We start from the raw sequence: 21,000 nt of genomic DNA, 5'->3' as shown, positions 1-21,000 counted from the left end.
CAGAACCGACTACTGGGTGGGAGGCCATCGCAAAAGCAACGCAGCGCCCTTTCAATGGGTGGATGGCACCCCTATGAAGATGGGCACGCCTTTCTGGGGACACTGGAACGACTACAAAAATCAGCAACCCTATGACGGTCAAAACGAGCTACATGTCTGCATGTATGGTAAAGGCCTCTATTTCTTCCACAGCTGCAGTCTTAATCATAAACAACCACCCATCTGCCAGAGAAGGTGAAGTCAATGACTACAAACAGTCGGTGTTCATCGACTTTCATCTCTCCTGAAGTCTGTTGTCGAAGTCAGAGTTATTTCAAGAAGTTCCAAACAACACGTATAGTGCTGCTATTTGCATCAAGATGTCTATAGGCAGCAGAAGTGTAGATATTTCATATAGCACCATTAAGAAGAGATGCTATAATTACAATTAGTTGGTGTCATCTTATGGATACATTATATATTACATCATAATAGTATACATGTAAATGAAAGGAAAGTAATTAATTGTATTTTGTAATGTCACATACCATGGGTATGTCCGAACATATGAAACGACATGGCGTCACCAGCCTCTGCATAAAAAAGTGACATTACGTCCTTAACATTTGCTTATTTTGTGACTATTCTTGATCCTACTGGTACAAACTTATATTTCATATTACAATTTTTTCCTATTTCATCCATATGTTTCTATTGCTTTCTGATGTGCCTTATCATAATTATATGTACGTGTGAAAACTATGCGTGGTACTTTGATCGACGACGACTTCTGAACTAGGTTCCAACATAGTTTCCCGTCTCTGGACTTCTTCCGATAATTTCTCTATTTCAGACATATTAGAGTCACACTTCTTGTAAGTAATCAGATCGTCGCCGAAGATTAGCAAAATTCCAGAATCTAGCATATCAAGCCTCAAATAGTTCTAGAGCCAGCGAAGACGAATAAAACCCATCGCATCTAAACTCCGAAATTCCACATCTTTCTTTCTTATCTATACCGAACTCGAAGTGAAAATAGGCACACACGCAGGCTATCTATAGAAGGTCCTTTACCCTTTGAATAGAGTAATAAGAGCTTCAAGTTTTTATTGATAAGACAGAAAATTATTTTCAATGATTAAAATGCTTTTAAACATTCTTCGCATGAAAGAAGCATACTGTCATTAAACAGTTCGCTTGCTAAGTCTTCTAATATTAATTTGCATATCAGTTATATCACATAACTTACTGTATCTACTTGAATATTAAGTCAGACATTAGTATAAGTGATATTGCAGATATCAACTATATTACATTTGAAATGGTGATTATTTTTTGTGTTTGGTTGGGAAATGTTCATGTTTTAGTACAGGTATTACAACATTGAGAGAGAAGCTTAAGAAGCAATTTTTTTTTTCTTGCATCACTCTCAGTCTAAATCTAAATAAAGATCCGAAAACATACCTTCTGTTTCATTTGAATATCTGGTCTCGAATATTCCTGCATCAAGGTCAAAATGAATATCTTCATCATTTATCTTTATCATCTGGTCCCCCAAAATCAATTGACGAAAAAAACTCATTTTTGTCCCTCGTCTCCGCGACACCTGAGGTACTGCATAAATCCAGTATCCACTTCTATTCGAGTGATCACACTTTTTCCACAATTGGTATCATAGCCATCCCACTTATGAAGATGTGCTCGTGCACTCAGAAGATGGACGTGACTAATCACTGGTCAGTTGTAGTATATTCACTATGACCAGGTTTATAAAGAGATGAATATCCTTGTGGAAACAAACAAAGAAATAAATACGCACACACACAAGTAAACAAACAAATAGAAATAATAACATACCCAATGATACCCAGGAGTGAACAACTTGGATAGATTTCTATCTTCGTTCGAATTGTTACTCTCTCACACGAAAGACTACTATCTAAACTTGGTTTACATAGGAAGTTAAGTAACTTAGTAAGCTGGGTTAGAAACTGCTTGAACAATCATAAACAGTGAGCTATTCTGAATTATGTCAGGTGCGATTCCTCATGATTCTGTTCTATGGCCAGTTTTGCTTATACCATATGTGAATGCCACTGACGGTGGGGTTAAATTTCCACATTTACTGATGATACTAAGCTATGTGTAATAGCAAATGATCGCTAGAATCAATTGGATATTTAAAGATATTTGGACATTCTAACGAAATTGATATTGAATATAATGTTATGTATATAAGCAAAAGAATATTTAGTATACATACATATTGTTTGAAAAAATATCAACAAAAGAGACAATAAAAATAACTTTGGTGTAATCATCACTAATGACTATGAAATACATAGGCATTGCATTTCTTCTTCGGAGAAAACACAGGACACTTGGGTTGGAAACGTCCATTTCTGACTTAAAATGTCTCGTTAATATCAGCCAATTGTAGAGATCATTGATCCGTCCATATTTGAAATATGTTGTTTGTGTGGGATCCTCAGATCTTACTAAAGATACTGATGGATTAGAAAGATTGCAACGGGAAACCACAACAGTAAGCTTCCAGTTGTGGCAATTGAATATAATGCAGTTCAAAGTTGAAATTCACTTGGATGATAATTAATCAAAGCATTTTATTTTTCATCCGACTACGCTATAGATCGATAGGTCCTCGCCATATTCATTATCTTTGATCATAATAAGACCCCACTAATTGCAATTATAAACAAAGATATTATCCCTAAGTTCTTGCTCTTCCCTTCTCTGAATATAAATTACACAAGCAATACCGGAAGGATGACCAACAACTCAACTATGATACTAGAGAAAGAAGATACAAGTCTGCGTCCATATCGAGATCGACGGTTCCATTCCTTTTCCCAGCGATCCCCGAAGGTCTTCGACAGCTCTCACTCCTGTGGCCGGCCTTATTCTCTCCAACACTGTCTTTGTTCTTCTCACCCTGATATGCTCATCAACGTGCACACCGGGAATCCAATCGTCAATGATGCCGAAGCAGCATGTTTATCCATCCTCACTGCCGAATTTGCCTTTCTGCAGGGCGGATTTACACGACATAGTAACAACAAACCTGGTCACCATCCATGCTATTGTCAACGAAAATACTAAACCGAATGTATCCGTCATCCTCCCGAGTAAAAATATGAACAAACGATTCACTGCGGCCAAAGCCAAGAATTAGACTCAAGGAATTACAATCAGCGGTAACGGACAGTGACATCACCTGCTTACTTCCAGACACGGAGGTGCTTGGCTAATTTTCGCCTCCATTTTTTATGAGTCAGTGAAAGGAAAAGACACAATGTGTGACGCCAGCTTATCTGCAATTTTGATTATAACACATCTGATGACCTTATTGATAAGAAAGACATGGCAAGACAGACCAGGACTATGTAAGTGTTGGGATTGGTGTTCAGTAAGAAGTTGTGCTATGATCGCTATTTGGTCATTCGCCCCAAATTAACATCACCCAAGTATTACACAAAAAATCTGTTTTAACCGTTCATCCTCACGCACAACACAACACCCTTGGAACTCGGATCCCTTGCTCGTTATCACTTCAACTAAACCTTTATCTTTCGCGTAGATAAGCCTTCAACAACATCTTTATCCCAGCAAGTAAAGACCACCACATCACTCCCTCGTCCTCGCTCCCTCCCCACCTCCTCTCAATATAAAGGAAGCCAACAACGCCGTATGGACAATCAGCAACTCGGCTACGCCAGTAGAATCGGGAGACGAAATCTAGCCTCCGCACATAAACTCGCTTCACCTCCTACATCTCCCTCCAATACATCTCGGTGGTCACAACAAATCCTTGTCACCTCTGACTCCAGGTGTCGACATGACTCTTGCCAAAATTCTCCTCGTTCTTCTCACCATGATATCATCGTATACTGCAAATCCACTTGCTACGGAGACAGACGGTGCCAGATGTTCTGGTTTGCTTGAGGACCTTGCCTTGAGGCAGGAGGATCTGCAAGACAGAGTATCAACCAGCCAGGTCACCATCCGGTCTCTAGAAGCCACAGTCAATCGTCTCGTCAGTGAAAATGCTCAGCTGAAAGCGTCCGTCAATCTCCTTGAGGAAACCGTTTCGCAAAAAGCCCAAATGGACGATATAAGTAAACGACTCGCTGCTGTTGAAGCTTCGAACTCTGATACCAGGCAGCCTGATGCCGCGTGCAAGTGTGTTTCTGGCGAAGTGATAAATGCTAAGGACACCGTCTGCTCGAATCCCTTCACGGAGGTGTTTGGTCGATGCGTGTTCGCAGATTCGACCAAGTCTGGAGGGTGGGAGGAAGTGCGGCAACACTGCAGAACCATGGATGCCGATCTTGCAGTCATCGACTCGGCAGACTTTCTCTGGCATCTCATCCGTCATCTCCAGGAAACGGGTCAAGACAGGAGCAGCTACTGGGTGGGAGGCCATCGCAAAAGCGGCACCTCGGCCTACCGGTGGGTCGATGGCAGCCCTATGAAGATGGGCACGCCTTTCTGGGGATATTGGAACGACTTCAAAGGCCAGCAGCCCTATGACGGTGTATCCGTGCTACACATATGCATGAGTCATAGAGGCCTATACTTCCTCCATAGCTGTAGCGGTACTAAACCACCTATCTGTCAGAGGAAGTGAGGTCAGTCAGTAACCACATTCCTTTGCTCTTTGTACCTGATTGCGTCAAAGTTGAAATGCTTTCACTAGGTAACCCAATGTACTTATTCTATCACTCTAATAATGATAGACAACACTCCAGCGACTCTGTCTGTACCGAATAGAGGGTTAGCTTTGATAGCAATTTTGCATTCAGTCTTTGCATATTGACATATCACATGACGTGAGGAAGTAAGTAATAATCAAACGTTCCTGGTGACACTGTGGCTTCTCATTCAGGAGTTTATCCACACCAAATAAAGGCAATGAACACATGAAATATATCTCTGCTTTATTCCTGTCTTTCGTCTCCAAAGCGTATTAATATTACTCCCAGTGCTTCCCTTTTTTTCAATTCAACACTTCCATTATCATACTGACGCCATAGCCACCTCAATTAACAAGTCCAAAGACCACTAGACGATCGGCCTGGAAAGTCCATCATGGTCTATAAAGGTGTGGAAAAAACATTTATCATTGTCTGGTACGAGGGTTTAATTAGAAATGATACAACTACTTTGACTTGACCATATCGTTGACACTTTTGTTCTACAACAACTTGGACGAGAGGACAAAAAGAATAAAGTGGCAGAACCACCTGTCCCGACCTTTCGTACCTAAAAATGGAGTACTCCAGGGTTGTACTCCTGTCCCAACTCTGTACAGTCTATACTCAAATGTCCTTCCAGAACCGACAGGCCCACATAGAAAGACCCTAACCTTCCATACTAGGAAAACAGTTACTACATACGTAAACACAAAACAATGAAGAGAACTTTGCACGTGATGCAAAACATACTTGAATGGACGTAGGAATAAAAGCGAAAGACATGTATCAAAACTTACGAGTGTAAATGCAGAAAGCAAAACCAACAGTACAAACACGAAAGCATTTCTTCAAATAAACAACAGGAACATCTAAGTAAAGGGTATTGACAATGTGCTGCGAAGCACATTGGACAGTTCCCTGGTCTAGACTACACACTTTCGCGTTCAGGGACGGAGAGCTAAGGCTACGTTCGGCAGGCTAAAGCGTTTCGGAAAGAACATCGCAGCCTATATAGTATGGGCTTTATCCAGGACCCGCCTGGTAAAAAATGGGGCTTATCACCTGGATAGAATCTAGTGACATCTACAAAAACAACTTCTCTGAAGAGGTTTGGAACGTTGGCCTCTCACACTCGAGAAGTTAGATGAACTGAGTCCTGGTTGCGAATACACACACACACACACACACACACACACACACACACACACACACACACACACACACACACACACACACACACACACACACACACACACACACACACACACACACACACACACACACACACACACACACACACACACACACACACACACACACACACACACACACAGGGTCAGGGACACAGTAGATAAAATGGTGTATGGTAGTATATGGTATTAAAGAAAAACATAATGTAGCTAGGTACTTAAGAGAAAAAGAGGAGAGAGATATAGCAAAAGAAATTGTGTAAGAGATACAGGAGGAGGGGCAAGAGATGGAAAAAGAAATAGAAGTGCATAGATTGGGACTATACTCTAAAGAAAGAAATAGACCTCTAAAAATTAAACAAAGGAGTTGAACGATGGTGGAAAAAGTATTAACAAAACCAGTAAAGTTGGAAAAAGTGAAAACTACAAAGATATTAGTTTGAAAAATGAAATGAACGTCGAGGAAAAAGAGAGAAACGACACTAAAGAGACAAAAAACAAAAACAAAAAAAACGAGAGAACAGACCGAAAAGATTTTTTTTTTGAGAGAGAGAGTGCTGGACTTGAGCCTGAGAAAATGGTATACATACATACATACATACATAGATACATACATACATACATACACACACACACACACACACACACACACACACACACACACACACACACACACACACACACACACACACACACACACACACACACACACACACACACATATATACGTATGTATATATATATATATATGTATATATATATATATGTATATGTATATATAAAAGGACACGGAGGAAGCAGAAAAGGAGGCGATAAAAAATTAAAAGTGACGTATGCCAACATAGATGGTCTGATTTCAGGATTAAATGAATTAAATCATTATCAGGCGGAAGAAAAAACAGATATAATGGGAATTGTGTAGACGAAATTAAAAGGTCCACTATCAACATATAGTGTTGGACAAGGTTTGTATAATCACTGGATAAAGAAAAGAGAGGAGAAACATGATGGTGGAGTCATGTTTTTTTTTTTTTTTTTTTTTTTTTAATAAGAAAGGCTTAAACCTAACAAAGATTAGAGAAGGAAATAATACTGTGTTATTTATTATGGTATAAGTTGAAAATCGTGACATGAAAAGTAGAAAATTTGTAGTGATGTATGTACCCCCGAATCACATTCTTGGAAAGAGTTTGACTATTCCAGAATGCTGGAAAACACAAGGCATATATTAAATGAAATTATAAAAGGAGGAAATTGAGTAATTATGAGGGACTTTAACTCTAAAGAAATATGTTGGGAGATGATAGTGAAGGGTGGAGAGGACCTCAGGGGAAACAAACTTTTAGACATGACCATTGAATATATAATGACTCAATGGGTAAAAGAGAATGCCCGATGTAGAAATAATGAAGAAACATCGAGACTAGATCTAATATTTATGTAAGAGACTGATATTGTGGATAGAATTACATACAGAACACCAATTGGGAGGAGTAACCATATATAACTTGAGCTCGAACTAAAAGAGAAAATATATATGGGAAGAAATGAGACACACAGAAAAGGAAGCCTGATGTATAACAAAACGGATTCTAGGAAACTCGGAAAATTATTTCAAAAAGCTAGTTGGGAAAACTTCTTTAATGAAGAAACAAAAGAAAAGAGAAATGGACGATATTAAAAGAATATTATAATGAGGGAATAGATAAATACGTATCAAAACAAAAACAAGAAAAGGTGTACATTAGATGCTGGCACAACAAAAATGTAGTGAGGCAAAAGATAAAAGAGGTAAAGCTTGGAAAAGATGAAAAAAAAAAAAAACGGAATAGTGGCTGATATATATATATATATATATATATATATATATATATATATATATATATATATATATCAAAATAAGAAACGAATATAGAAAAATACACAAGGAAGTAAAAAGAAACTCCGAAAAAGACATAATAGACAAATGTAAAGATCAACGTAGATTATTCTATATATATATGTAAATGGTAAACTAGAAAATAAAGAGGAAATTGTGAAACTACGCCAAGGAAATACAAAATATAAAGAAAATAAAGAAATGGCCGAAATTATCAACAAACATTTCAAATATGTATTCACAAAAGAAAATATACACATTTGGGATGAAGGAAGGGGAGAAAGATTCCTTTCAATGAAAGAAATAATTGTGACAGAAAGAAATAAAGGACCAAATAATGAACCTTTATATCAGAAAATCAGATGGTCCGGACGAAATTGCAAACTGGATACTAAAGAATGTATAAATGAACTAACGGACAAAACATATAAGATAATTGATTGCTCATTCAAAGAAGGAAATGTACACAATACTGGAAAAATGCCGATATAGTGGCAATATTAAAAGGGGAGACAAGGAAGACCCAACAAACCATAGACCGGTCTCTCTTAAAAGTACAATAGCTAAATTTTGAGAAAAAGTCATCAAAAGTAGATGGATTAAACATTTGGAGTAGAACAGTATACTAAATTCGAAACAATTTGGTTTTAGACAGAGAAGGTCATGTACCATAACTTTGATTCATTTCTATTCAAGGTTAATAGATATAATGCAAGAAAGGGACGGATGGGTAGACTGCGATCTCCTGGACTTACAAATGGCCTTTGATTAAGTGCCACACAATAATGTTAAGAAAACTCGAAACAACAGGTGTACACGGAAAATTATTGAAAGGGATGGAACATTTCTTACTCGGGAGAGTGGTGCTCAGAGATAAAAAACTCTACCTGGGAAGAAATGATAAGTGGAGTCCCACAGGGATCAGTATTGGCTCCGATGATGTTTGCTATATACGAGTATGCAAATGACATGGATGAAGGTGTATAATGTTACAAGAACTTTTTGCAGACGACGCAAAACTACTAAAGAAAGTAAGTACGGAAAAAGACTGTGAATCGCTACAGAGACACCCAGACAAGGTTTGTGAATGGAGTCAAAAGAGGGAACTAAGCTTCAACATTAAGAAATGTAGTATGATGGATTTTGAAAAAAAAAAAAAAAAAAAGAATCGGGAGAATATAAGATCGGTGCAAACTGAAAAAAATTAGTTCCGAAAAGGACATAGGAGCAATTATCACGAGAGACATGTCCCCAGACAAGCAAATAAACAAAATAGTCGGAGAAACCTACAATTTACTAAGATCAATAAATGCCATATACGAGTATGTAAATGACATGGATGAAGGTGTAGAATGTTACAAGAACCTCTTTGCAGACGACGCAAAACTACTAAAGAAAGTAGATACGGGAAAAGATTGTGAATTGCTAATGAGAGACCTAGACAAGCCTTGGGAATAGAGTCAAAAGTGTAAAGTACACTTCAACATTAAGAAATATAGTATAATGGAATTTGGAAAAAGTAAAAAAAAAAAAAAAAAAAAAAAAAAAAAAAAAAAAAAAAAAAGGAGAATATAACATCGGTGGAAAGGAAGTAAAAAAAGTTGGTCCCGAAAAGGACCTAGGAGTAATTATCTCGAAAGACATGTCCCCAGTCAAGCAGATAAACAAAATAGTCGGAGAAACTTACAATTTACTAAGATCAATAAATGTGGCTTTTGATTACCTGGATAAGGTAATGGCAAATTAAATACTTTCAAAATTGATATACAATCAAAGATTGTCTAAACTAGAACTACCAATACTGGAACAAAGAATAGAAAGAGGCCATCTATTGGCCATTTACAGAATCATAAAGGGAATAGATGTCCTTGACAGAAAAGACTTATTAAAGTGGAATAAAAGAAAACAAGAGAACGTGAAAAGAAACTCAAAAAGGGTAGTCATAGAAGAGATCGGAAGACAAAAAAATAGTTTTCTACACAGAGTGATGGATGTCTGGAACAATTTGTACGAAACAATAGTGTGTGCAAACACCATACAATAATCTAAAAACAAACTAGATGTTGCGAGATACAAAGATGGGTCACTACGAGTACAGCTCCCTTTCCCGTATAATAGAACTAGGTAAATTCAACTAAGTGAACACACACACACACACACACACACACACACACACACACACACACACACACACACACACACACACACACACACACACACACACACACACACACACACAAACACACACACACACACACACACACACACACACACACACACACACACACACACACACACACACACACACACACACACACACACACACATACATACACACACGCACACGTTTTTATTTTAAAGAATTGGAAAATACTCGCACTCCGAGAATGAGACAGGTAATAGATAGACAACCTTGTCTCACTGAAAAAAGGTTTCTTATCTGTTTTGAACGCAAGGACTACAACGCTTGCTTTATGCGTGTACTACTTACGTCGTGTTTGATTACGTAAGCATCGGCTTGGTATCTCGAACTTGATTTTTTTCTTCCCTCGTCCGTGGGAAGACATTATCTATGACGGAAATTCTTATCTAGAACCATATAACATCTAATGACGTCATTGATGAAGAAAAAATGACGAGATCAAAATCATACCAGTGTTGTGATCTGTGTTGACTTTTAGATTTCATTCTTAAGGGAGAGCCATTCACCCCCAAACCAGCACTTACTTCACATAACTCTTTCTCAGATATAACAGAAGAAAATCAGTAATAGTATCACTCCCAGTGGTCTCCCTCGTCATGTTCCTTATCTCTGATCCGGATAAGACTCCATTGGTCTCTTCATGATGTCATTTGTAGACCACCCCCTCGTCCTCCCTCCCTCTCTCCTTTGAGTATAAAAGACGCTAGCGGCACCAGACGGACAATCAACTGCTCGGGTACGGTAACAGACACTCTTTTCCTCTTGCCCGATACATCTTGGTTATCCTCGTAGATCCTCGACACCTACTGTTGCTGCCGGTATGGACCTTGTCAAAATTCTCTCCGTTCTTCTCGCCCTCACGCACCCATTAATGTCCACTGCAAATCCGCCTGTCACGGATGCCGACGTTGCCAGATTATCCGGTCTGCTTGAGGACCTTGCCTCTCGCTACGGGGATGTGAACGACAAAGTAACAGCCAACCAGGCCTCCATCCGATTTGGCGAAGCCACATTGAATCGTCTCGTCAGCGACAATGCTCAGCTCAAAGCGTCCGTCAATTTCCTCGAAGAAGCCGCATCACAAAAAGCCCAACTGCAAGACATAAGCCAACGACTCGCTGCCATGGAAGCCTCCAACTTTAAACCCAGAGAGCCCGACACCCTCTGCTCGCTCCCCTTCACGGAGGTGTTCGGTCGATGCGTGTACGCGGATTCAAGTAAGTCTGGAACGTGGGAGGAAATGCGCCAGCATTGCAGAACCATGGACTCCGATTTGGTCATCATCAAGTCAGCAGATTTCATGTGGCATTTGATCCGTCACCTACGCGAAACAGGTCAAGACAGGAGCAGCTACTGGGTGGGAGGCCATCGCAAAAGCCTAACAGAGACCTTCCACTGGGTGGATGGCAGCTCCATGAAGATGGGCACGCCTTTCTGGGGATACTTGAACGACTACAAACATCAGCAACCCTATGATGGTCTTAACGAGCTATACGTATGCATGTTTGATAATGGCCTCTATTTCTTCCACAGCTGCTCTCATAAACAACCACCTATCTGCCAGAGAAAGTGAAATCAGTGAATGACAATATTGTACTCCGGTTTGCACCAGTTGGTCATCAGCGTTCATCTGACTAGTCATCCCGCTGCAAGTCTTTTGTCGAAGCCAGAGAGAGTTGTCCAGAGGAGCTTAAAACAACACCTCTAGCGCAGTCATCTGCACCAAGGAGATGGCCTTAGATGGCAGTTTTGTAGACATTCAATATGTTCTGATGTGTCTCAAGACTTGAGGCAATAAATGCTGAATCCTTTATGATAAACTAGTCACTCACGTAAGAGTATATCCAAAACCAATAAATGAAATCATCACAAGAAAAAATGATTGTCTAATTTCTGTCCTTCGTCTCCGCGATACCTGAGGTGATGCATAACTTTCAATATCTACTTGTATACGAGTGATCACACTTTTTCACAGTTGGTATCATAGCCATCCAACATAAGAAAATGTGGTCGTACACTTAGAAGACGGACATGGATAATCACTGGTCAGTCGTAGTATGTTCACTATGGCCAAAATTATAAATAGAAGCATATTCTTGTGGAAACACACACACACACACACACACACACACACACACACACACACACACACACACACACACACGCACGCACGCACGCACACACACACACACACACACACACACACACACACACACACACACACACACACACACACACACACACACACACACACACACAAACACACACACACACACACACACACACACACACACGCACACACACACACACACACACACACACACACGCACACACACACACACACACACACACACACACACACACACACACACACACACACACACACACACACACACACACACACACACACACACACACACACACACACACACACACACACACACACACACACACACACACACACACACAAAGAAACTGAAATAAAGCATACCCAATAATACCCAGTAGTGGACAACTTGGAGTAGATTTCTATCTTTGTTCGAATTGTTACTGTCCCACACGAAAAACTCGATTTACATGGGAAATGAGATAATCTGGTAAACTGGAATAGAAACTGCTTGAACATTCATAAACAGTGCGCTATTCTGAATTGATTTGTTTTTACCCAGAAATATATGCAGTTCATCATGGTTCAGTTCTACGGCCACTTTTGCTTTTTACATCCATTACACTGACGGTGATGATACTAAGCTATGTGCAATAGCAAATGATCGCTAGAATCAATTAGACATTTAAGGATATTTGGAGAAAGTAATGAAATTGATTTGAAGCGTGATGTTATGTATACATGTAAAGGAATATTTAGTATATATACACATTATTAGAAATAATAAACAATATAGATAATAAAAAGAACTTTAGTGTAATTATCATTAATGACCTTAAAAGATATAAGCATTGTATTTCTTCCTCGGAGAAAGCACACAGGAAACTGGGGTTGGTAAGGTTCATTTCTGGCTTCAAATGTCTCGCTAATATCAACCAATTATAGAGGTCTTTGATCCGTCCATACTTGAAATGCACTATTTGTGTATTATCCTGAAATCTCACTAAAGATATTGATACATTGGAAAGAGTGCAGCGGGATATCACAAAACTCAAATTTAATATAAGAAACAAGGCATAAGAAAACCGCTTAAAATATTTAACTTTGTCGCTCAGAAAATAAAGAGGAGACGGAAGTGATACAAGTCTTTAAGTTTTTGAAGAGAATGACCAACACCAAGAGATAAATTACATCCTCTATATATAATAACAGGATTGCAATTAATGATCTAAAGGTGTCAGGACGTAGATTCAAATTCGAAGTAGAGAGAAACAAATTTGCCACCTGCTTCCTCAGTAAGCTTCTAGTTGTGGGAACTGAATATAATGCTGTTCAACGTTTTAAAATTCACTTGGATGAAAATCAAAGCATTCCATTTTTTATCCGACTACGTTATAGATCGATAGGTCCTCGCCAGATTCGTTATCTTTGGTGGTAATGAGATTCCGCTAATTACAATTATAAACAAAGATATTATCCCTAAGTTCTCGCTCTTCCATTCTCTAAATATAGATTACACGAGCAATACCGGAAGGATGACCAAGAACTCAGCTACGATACTAAAGAAGGAAGATAGAATTCTGCGTCCGTATGGAGACCAACGGTTCCCTTGCTTTTCGTAGCAATACGTCTTTGTTCTTCCCAACCTGATATACTCATCAACGTGCACAGGGAATCCACTCGTCAATGATTCCAAAGTTGCAAGATAATCCATCCTGATTTGAGGAATTTGCCTTTCTGCAGGGGGGATCTGCACGACATAGCAACAACATGAACAACGACTCACTGCTGTGAAAGCCTTGAACTCGTCTCAAGATATTACATTCAGCGTCCAAATGCTTATCTGGGTAGGCGGTAACGGATAGTGACATCACCTGCTTGCTTCCAGACAGTGAGTTGTTTGGTCAATCTTCGCCTTCATTTTTTTTTTTTTTTTTTTTTTTTTTTTTTTTTTGTGAATCAGTGGAGGGAAGACATAATCCGTGAAGACAACTTCTTATCTGTAATTTCGATTATAACACGTCTGATCTGATAATCTTATTGATAAGAAAGACATGGCGAGATCAACCAAAATTATGTAAGTGTTGGGATTGGTGTTCAGTAAGATTTTGCTATGGTCATTACTTGGGCATTCGCCCCAAATTAAAATCACCCTAACATTACACAAAAATCTGCTTTAACTGTGCCTCCTCACGCACAACAGAACAAACTCGGAACTCTGATTCCTTGCTCCTCACCACTTCAACTAAAACCTTATCTTTCGCGTAGATAAGCCTTCAACAACATCTTTATCATAATAAGTATAGACCACTACATCACTCCCTCGTCCTCGCTCCCTCTCCACCTCCTCACTATATAAAGGAAGCTAACGACGCCGGATGGACAATCAACAAGTCGGCTACGGCAGTAGAATCAACAGACAAAATCTAGCCTCCGTACAGAGACTCGTTTCACCTCCTGCTTCTCCCTCTAATACATCTGGGTGATCCCAACAAACCTTTGTCACCTCTCACTCCAGCTGCCGGCATGACTCTTGCCAAAATTCTCTTCGTTCTTCTCACCCTGATGAACCTATCATCGTATACTGCAAATCCGCTTGCCACGGAGACAGACGGTACCAGATTTTCTGGTTTGCTTGAGGACCTTGGCTCGAGACAAGAGGATCTGCACGACAGAGTATCAACCAGCCAGGTGACCATCCGGTCTGTAGAAGCCACAGTCAATCGTCTCGTCAGTGAAAATGCTCAGCTGAAAGCGTCCGTCAATCTCCTTGAGGAAACCGTTTCACAAAAAGCCCAACTGGACGATATAAGCAAACGACTCGCCGCGGTTGAAGCTTCGAGCGCTGAACCCAGACAGCCCGATGCTGCGTCCAAGTGTGTTTCTGGCGAAGTGATGACGGCTAAGGACACCACCTGCTCTCATCCCTTCACGGAGGTGTTTGGTCGATGCGTGTTCGCAGATTCGACCAAGTCTGGAGGGTGGGAGGAAGTGCGGCAACACTGCAGAACCATGGATGCCGATCTTGCAGTCATCGACTCGGCAGACTTTCTCTGGCATCTCATCCGTCATCTCCAGGAAACGGGTCAAGACAGGAGCAGCTACTGGCTGGGAGGCCATCGCAAAAGCGGCACCTCGGCCTTCCACTGGGTCGATGGCAGCCCTATGAAGATGGGCACACCTTTCTGGGGATACTTAAACGACTTCAAACATCAGCAGCCCTATGATAATGTATCCCAGCTACACATATGCATGTATGATAGGGGCCTATACTTCCTCTATAGCTGTAACCATAATATGCCTCCTATATGTCAGAGGAAGTGAGATCAGTCAATAAACAAATAATTTGATCTTTGTAACTGATTCTATCACGCTAACAATCTGAGACAACAGCCTAGAGACTCTGTCTGTACCGAGTAGAGTCGTTATCTTGGATAGCAGTTTTGCGATCACTCTTTACATATTGAGATATCACATGACTTGAGGAAGTAAATAAAAAACAACCGTTCGTCGTGATTATGTGGCTTTTCATTCAGGAATTTATCCACACCAAATAAAGGTAATGAACACAGGAAATACATCTTTGCTTTAATTCTGTCTTTTGCTCCCAGAGTGTATTGATATTACTCTCAGTGCTTCCTTTTATTCAACTTAACACTTTCCTTATCTAACTGACGTCATAGCCACCAAATTTTCTTTGTGCCCTATGGGGTTGCAGGTGGACATGCCGAACAATCACTTGTGTCTGCGTTAGTTTCGACATTCTGAAGATCAGAAGTACTCAATTTTTGTTTTGATGAAAAGTATGAGTGAAATAAAAGCGTATTGAGTGGTAAGTTTGGACGTGTCTTTAATGTTTCCTGTTTAAAGACTTGTTACGGTCTTTAGAATATTCAAAATGTGCTACTGAATAATTGATGATAATACTAGCCAAGATGACAAATTTGATGCTCCTCCTTTCAATTACACAAAACCTCCTGTAACCCAGGAAAGCCACCTGTGGCCTCTTATCCTGTTGTCCCATATCATTACTCGAGCTTTTTGATAAGATATTCGATCATGTCCTCTGCCAATGTGTTAACAGACATGTAGAGAAGAACGATATCCTTTAGAAACTGTCAGTTTGTTTTACGTTCACATCGGGGTGATGAAGACGTTTTCTCACTGATAGTGTAGTGAGCCCAAAGACCGCTAGACGATCGTCGCGGAAACCTGTAACTACATAAGTAAACATAAAAGAATGAAGAGAACTTTACACGTGATGCAAAACATACTTGCCTGGACGTACACATAGCAGCGGAGGAGATGTATCAAAACTTACGAGCAGAAATGCAGAAAGCAAAACCAACAGTACAAGTACGAAAATATTTCTTCAAATAAACAACAGGAACATCTAAGTAAAAGGTCTTGACAATGTCCTTGCGAGGCACATTGGACAGCATGCTGACCTAGACTACACACTTTCGCATTCAGGGATGGAGAGTTAAAGCTACGTTCGGCAGGCTATAAAACGTGGGATTTATCCAGGATTCGTAAGGGAATGGGATTCATTTCCTCGATCGAACCCAATGACATTTAGAAAAACAACCTCTCTGGAGAGGTTTGGAACGTTGGACTCTCACACGCGATAAGTTAGATCAACCGAGTGTTCGTTGTGAACACACACACACACACACACACACACACACACACACACACACACACACACACACACACACACACACACACACACACACACACACACACACACACACACACACGCACACACACACACACACACACACACACACACACACACACACACACACACACACACACACACACACACACACACACACGCACACACACGCACACACACACACGCACACACACACACACACACACACACACACACACACACACACACACACACACACACACACACACACACACACACACACACACGTACACATACATGCACACATGGTACATGTCTTTATTCAAAAGCTAGAAAATAGCCGCATTATGACAATGAGCTAATGAAAACTTTATATGTGAAGTAATTCGTAGATAAATATTTCTACCACATTCACAAATCAATGTGAAGCACTTAAACTGAGATACAATCATAAACACCAACTGTATTGGGGATAATACTGGTTTTGAATAGAATAAAAGGAAGCCTACGTCAAACAGAAAAAAAAAAATCCAAGGAAATACCTCGCATCACATGACTATCATCTTCAACAGTCATAATTGTGCATTATCATGACGTCTAGCCTCCAGGAACGATATTCTTATATGCTCCCCAGACAACACCAACAATCATGTCAGATCACAATAGGTACAATAATGAGTTAATATAGGCGTACCCAATATCAGTAACGAATCATTTGAACATTTCTCAAACGTTATATTGTGTTTTCTATACAAGATGAAAACTATGAAGATGCACTCTTTCAAAGACAATCCTAACAAAAAGTTATAATAAATAGATTGACTTTCTTCCTGATGTTATATAAACGTCCTTATCGAACTGATAAGCTGTTTGTTATTTGTCCTCAAGGCAGGCATTAAACGCTTGCTTTGTACATGAATTATATATTTTACTGCTCGTAGAAGAGCCATTGACCTTAAACCAGCAACCTCCAACCGCTTCACTCACTCCACATAACTCTTTCTCAGACAGAACAGAAGAAAATCCGTAATCAAACCACCCACAGTGGTCTCCATCGTCATGTTCCTTATCTCTGATCCGGACATTGGTCTCTTCATTGTGGCATTTATAGACCACCCCCTCGTCCTCCCTCCCTCTCTCCTCTGAGTATAAAAGACGCTAGCGGGACCAGACGGACAACCAACAGTTCGGGCATGGTAACAGACACTCTTTTCCTCTTGCCTGATACATCTCAGTTATCCTCGTAGATCCTCGACACCTACTGTTGCTGCCGGAATGGACCTTGGCAAAATACTCTTAGTTCTTCTCGCCTTCACGCACCCATCAATGTCCACTGGAAATCCGCCTGTCACGGACGCCGACGTTGCCAGATTATCCGGTCTGCTTGAGGACCTTGCCTCTCGCTACGGGGATGTGAACGACAAAGTAACAACCAACCAGGTCACCATCCGGTCTCTCGAAGCCACATTGAATCGTCTCGTCAGCGACAATGCTCAGCTCAAAGCGTCCGTCAGTCTCCTGGAGGAAGCCGCATCTCAAAAAGCCCAACTGCAAGACATAAGCCAACGACTCGCTGCCATGGAAGCCTCTAACTTTAAACCCAAAGAGCCCGATACCCCCTGTTCGCTCCCCTTCACGGAAGTGTTCGGTCGATGCGTGTACGCGGATTCGAGTAAATCTGGAACGTGGGAAGACGTGCGTCAACATTGCAGAACCATGGACTCTGATCTGGTAATAATTCAGTCAGCAGATTTCATGTGGCATTTGATCCGTCACCTACAAGAAACTGGTCGAGACAGGGGTGGCTACTGGGTGGGAGGCTACCGCAAAAGCGACACAGCGACCTTCCAGTGGGTGGATGGCAGCGCTATGAAGATGGGCACGCCTTTCTGGGGATACATGAACGACTATAAAAATCAGCAACCCTATGATGGTTATAACGAGATATACGTTTGTATATTTGATAGAGGCCACTTTTTCTTTCACAGCTGCGGAAATGTTGATAACATGCGACCTATCTGCCAGAGAAAGTAAAATCAGTGAATGATTATGTTCTACTCGGGTTTGCACCAGATTTCATCAAGGTGCTTGAAATTCAGCTTGTTGTCATCAATGTTCATCTGTCAGTTATCTGCACCAAGGAGATGGCTATAGATGGCAGTTTTGTACACATTCAATATATTCTGATGTATCTCAAGACTTGAGGCAAGAAATACTAAACCCTTTATGATTAACTAATCACTCACATAAGAGTATATCCAGAATCAATAAATTAAATCATCACCAGAAAAAAAAATATTGTCTAATTTCTGTCCTTCGTCTTCGCGACACCTGAGGTGCTGCATTAGTTCCAATATCTACTTGTATTCGAGTGATCACAGTTTTTCCACTACTGGTATCATAGCCATTCCACTTAAGAAGATATGCTCGTGCACTCACAAGCTGGACATGGCTTATCACTGGTCGGTCGTTCTATGTTCACAAAGACTAAAATTATAAAGAGAGGAATATCCTTATGAAAAAAACAAAAACACAAACAAACAGAAATAAAGCATACCCAATGATACTCAGTATTGGACAACCTGGATAGATTTCTATATTCGAAAGGCTACTATTTAAACTCGATTTACATAGGAAATGAGGTAATCTGGTAAAGTGGGTTAGAAACTGCTTGATCAATCATAAATAGTGAATTATTCTGAATCCATTTGTTTTTAGCCGGAAATATATTTCAGGTGCAATTCCTCATGGTTCTGTTCTATGGCCACTTTTCCTCATATAATATATGCATGACACTGACGGTAAGCTTAAGTTTTCACATTCACTGATGATACTAAGCTATGTGCAATGGCAAATGGATGCTAGAATCAATTGGATATTTAAGGGTAGTTGGACAAACTAATGATATTGATCTGAAAACGTAATGTTATGTATACAAGTAAAAGAATATTTAGTACACACTATTTGAAAAAAGATCAAGATAAATAACACTGGGGAACACTCATTTTGTTGCATTTAAAAAAAGACTTTTCTATAGTCAACTTGAGTGTGCTGATTTCAAATCTGAAGTCGGGTTTTGTCTGCAAGCTACAGATTTTATGCAATTTGACATTTTTATTTATTTTTTAAATTTTCGTTGATATAGGAAATTGCAATATCAGCCACAATTCTTTTGTTCACTTGAATCTTAAAACAGTATGAAAGCCATTTCTGTACATTTATTAAGGCAAAAGAAACAGAACATTAACAGAACATCTATCCCAAAGTTAGATTAGCATCCTTCAGAACATCACCACAGCTGATGGAAGCTTATCAATTTCTTTGTGTATTTTTTTCAGGCAGGAATTTGCGTTTGTAACTTTTGCGTTTGTACATTTCATCTGGGCAATTTCGTTTAATGCTCCAGCAGTAGTCAGCCATCATACTTTTGTCCCAGCGCCCTTGGTAGCGTTCTTCCATGATCTTTAGGTCTTGGTGGAATTGTTCTCCTTGTTCGTCACTCACAGCCCCCAGATTGTCAGGGAACTGATCAAGGTGGCTGTTCAAAAAATGAAGCTCGATGCTCATGTTGCACCCGAGATCACGAAAAGCGAGGAGCATTCTGTTCACAAGTTCACTGTAGTTCTCCGCCTTATTGTTTCCAAGGAAGTTCTGAACGACTGCCACAAAGGATAACCATGCTGCCCTTTCTAAAGCGGTCATCTTAGCAACAAACTGATCATCACGAATTAGGGTTCGAATCTGTGGGCCATCAAACACGCCTGCTTTGATCTTCTCAAATGATAACCCTGGTAAAGCTGTGATGATGTGTTGGAAACATTCACCTTCGGTTTCCAGTGCCTTGACAAATTGTTTCATCAAACCTAATTTGATGTGATGTGAAGAGGAGGAAAGATGATCTTATCTCTGTTTACAATTGGGTCTTGTATGATATTTGGCATGCCTGCTTCAAGGGTGTCACGAATAGGCCAGTCCTTCTGGACCCAATGTCTGTCTCGTGCTCGGCTGTCCCACATACAGAGGAAACATGGAAACTTGGTGAAACCTTTCTGTTGTCCAAGAAGAAAGTTGACCATCTTTAAGTCTACACAAATTATCCAATTGTGCTCATGATACTTTAATAAGTCCATGACCATTCTCATATCATCATAGTCTTCCCGCAAATGCACTGAGTGACCGACAGGTACTGCTCCATAAACATTGCCATTATGTAAAAGAACACACTTTAGACTGCGTTTTGAACTGTCTAAAAAGAGTCTCCATTCAGCAG

The 21,000-nt window shown here is 40.1% G+C and overlaps 5 protein-coding genes across 5 annotated transcripts in view; all 5 read left to right on the top strand.

Moving 5' to 3' along the window:
- The window catches only part of LOC143038495 (uncharacterized), a 2,097-nt gene extending 655 nt beyond the window's left edge, over positions 1 to 1,442 (top strand). The window contains exon 1 of the mRNA XM_076207739.1: positions 1 to 1,442. This exon is cut by the window's left edge and continues 655 nt beyond it. Within this exon, the coding sequence (XP_076063854.1) occupies positions 1 to 238 (238 nt within the window). The 3' untranslated portion in view covers positions 239 to 1,442.
- A 1,512-nt stretch (positions 1,443 to 2,954) lies between these two features.
- On the top strand, positions 2,955 to 4,940 carry LOC143038494 (uncharacterized). The gene has a single exon (XM_076207738.1). It carries the CDS (start codon positions 3,836 to 3,838, stop codon positions 4,625 to 4,627), a length of 792 nt encoding a protein of 263 aa, XP_076063853.1. The 5' UTR covers positions 2,955 to 3,835; the 3' UTR covers positions 4,628 to 4,940.
- Positions 4,941 to 10,680: 5,740 nt separating this feature from the next.
- LOC143038492 (uncharacterized) lies at positions 10,681 to 11,845 on the top strand. Its single transcript, XM_076207735.1, has one exon. The coding sequence runs from the start codon at positions 10,787 to 10,789 to the stop codon at positions 11,537 to 11,539; it is 753 nt and encodes a 250-aa protein (XP_076063850.1). The 5' UTR covers positions 10,681 to 10,786; the 3' UTR covers positions 11,540 to 11,845.
- Positions 11,846 to 14,444: 2,599 nt separating this feature from the next.
- LOC143038493 (uncharacterized) lies at positions 14,445 to 15,630 on the top strand. Its single transcript, XM_076207736.1, has one exon. It carries the CDS (start codon positions 14,600 to 14,602, stop codon positions 15,395 to 15,397), a length of 798 nt encoding a protein of 265 aa, XP_076063851.1. The 5' UTR covers positions 14,445 to 14,599; the 3' UTR covers positions 15,398 to 15,630.
- A 2,250-nt stretch (positions 15,631 to 17,880) lies between these two features.
- LOC143038225 (uncharacterized) lies at positions 17,881 to 18,963 on the top strand. Its single transcript, XM_076207235.1, has one exon. The coding sequence runs from the start codon at positions 18,006 to 18,008 to the stop codon at positions 18,762 to 18,764; it is 759 nt and encodes a 252-aa protein (XP_076063350.1). The 5' UTR covers positions 17,881 to 18,005; the 3' UTR covers positions 18,765 to 18,963.
- Positions 18,964 to 21,000: the final 2,037 nt, after the last annotated feature.

This window comes from Oratosquilla oratoria, chromosome 24, assembly GCF_046742065.1.
Source record: "Oratosquilla oratoria isolate Oo_2021 chromosome 24, ASM4674206v1, whole genome shotgun sequence".
Classification (NCBI taxonomy): domain Eukaryota; kingdom Metazoa; phylum Arthropoda; class Malacostraca; order Stomatopoda; family Squillidae; genus Oratosquilla; species Oratosquilla oratoria.
This window is presented reverse-complemented; position numbering and strand designations above follow the sequence as displayed.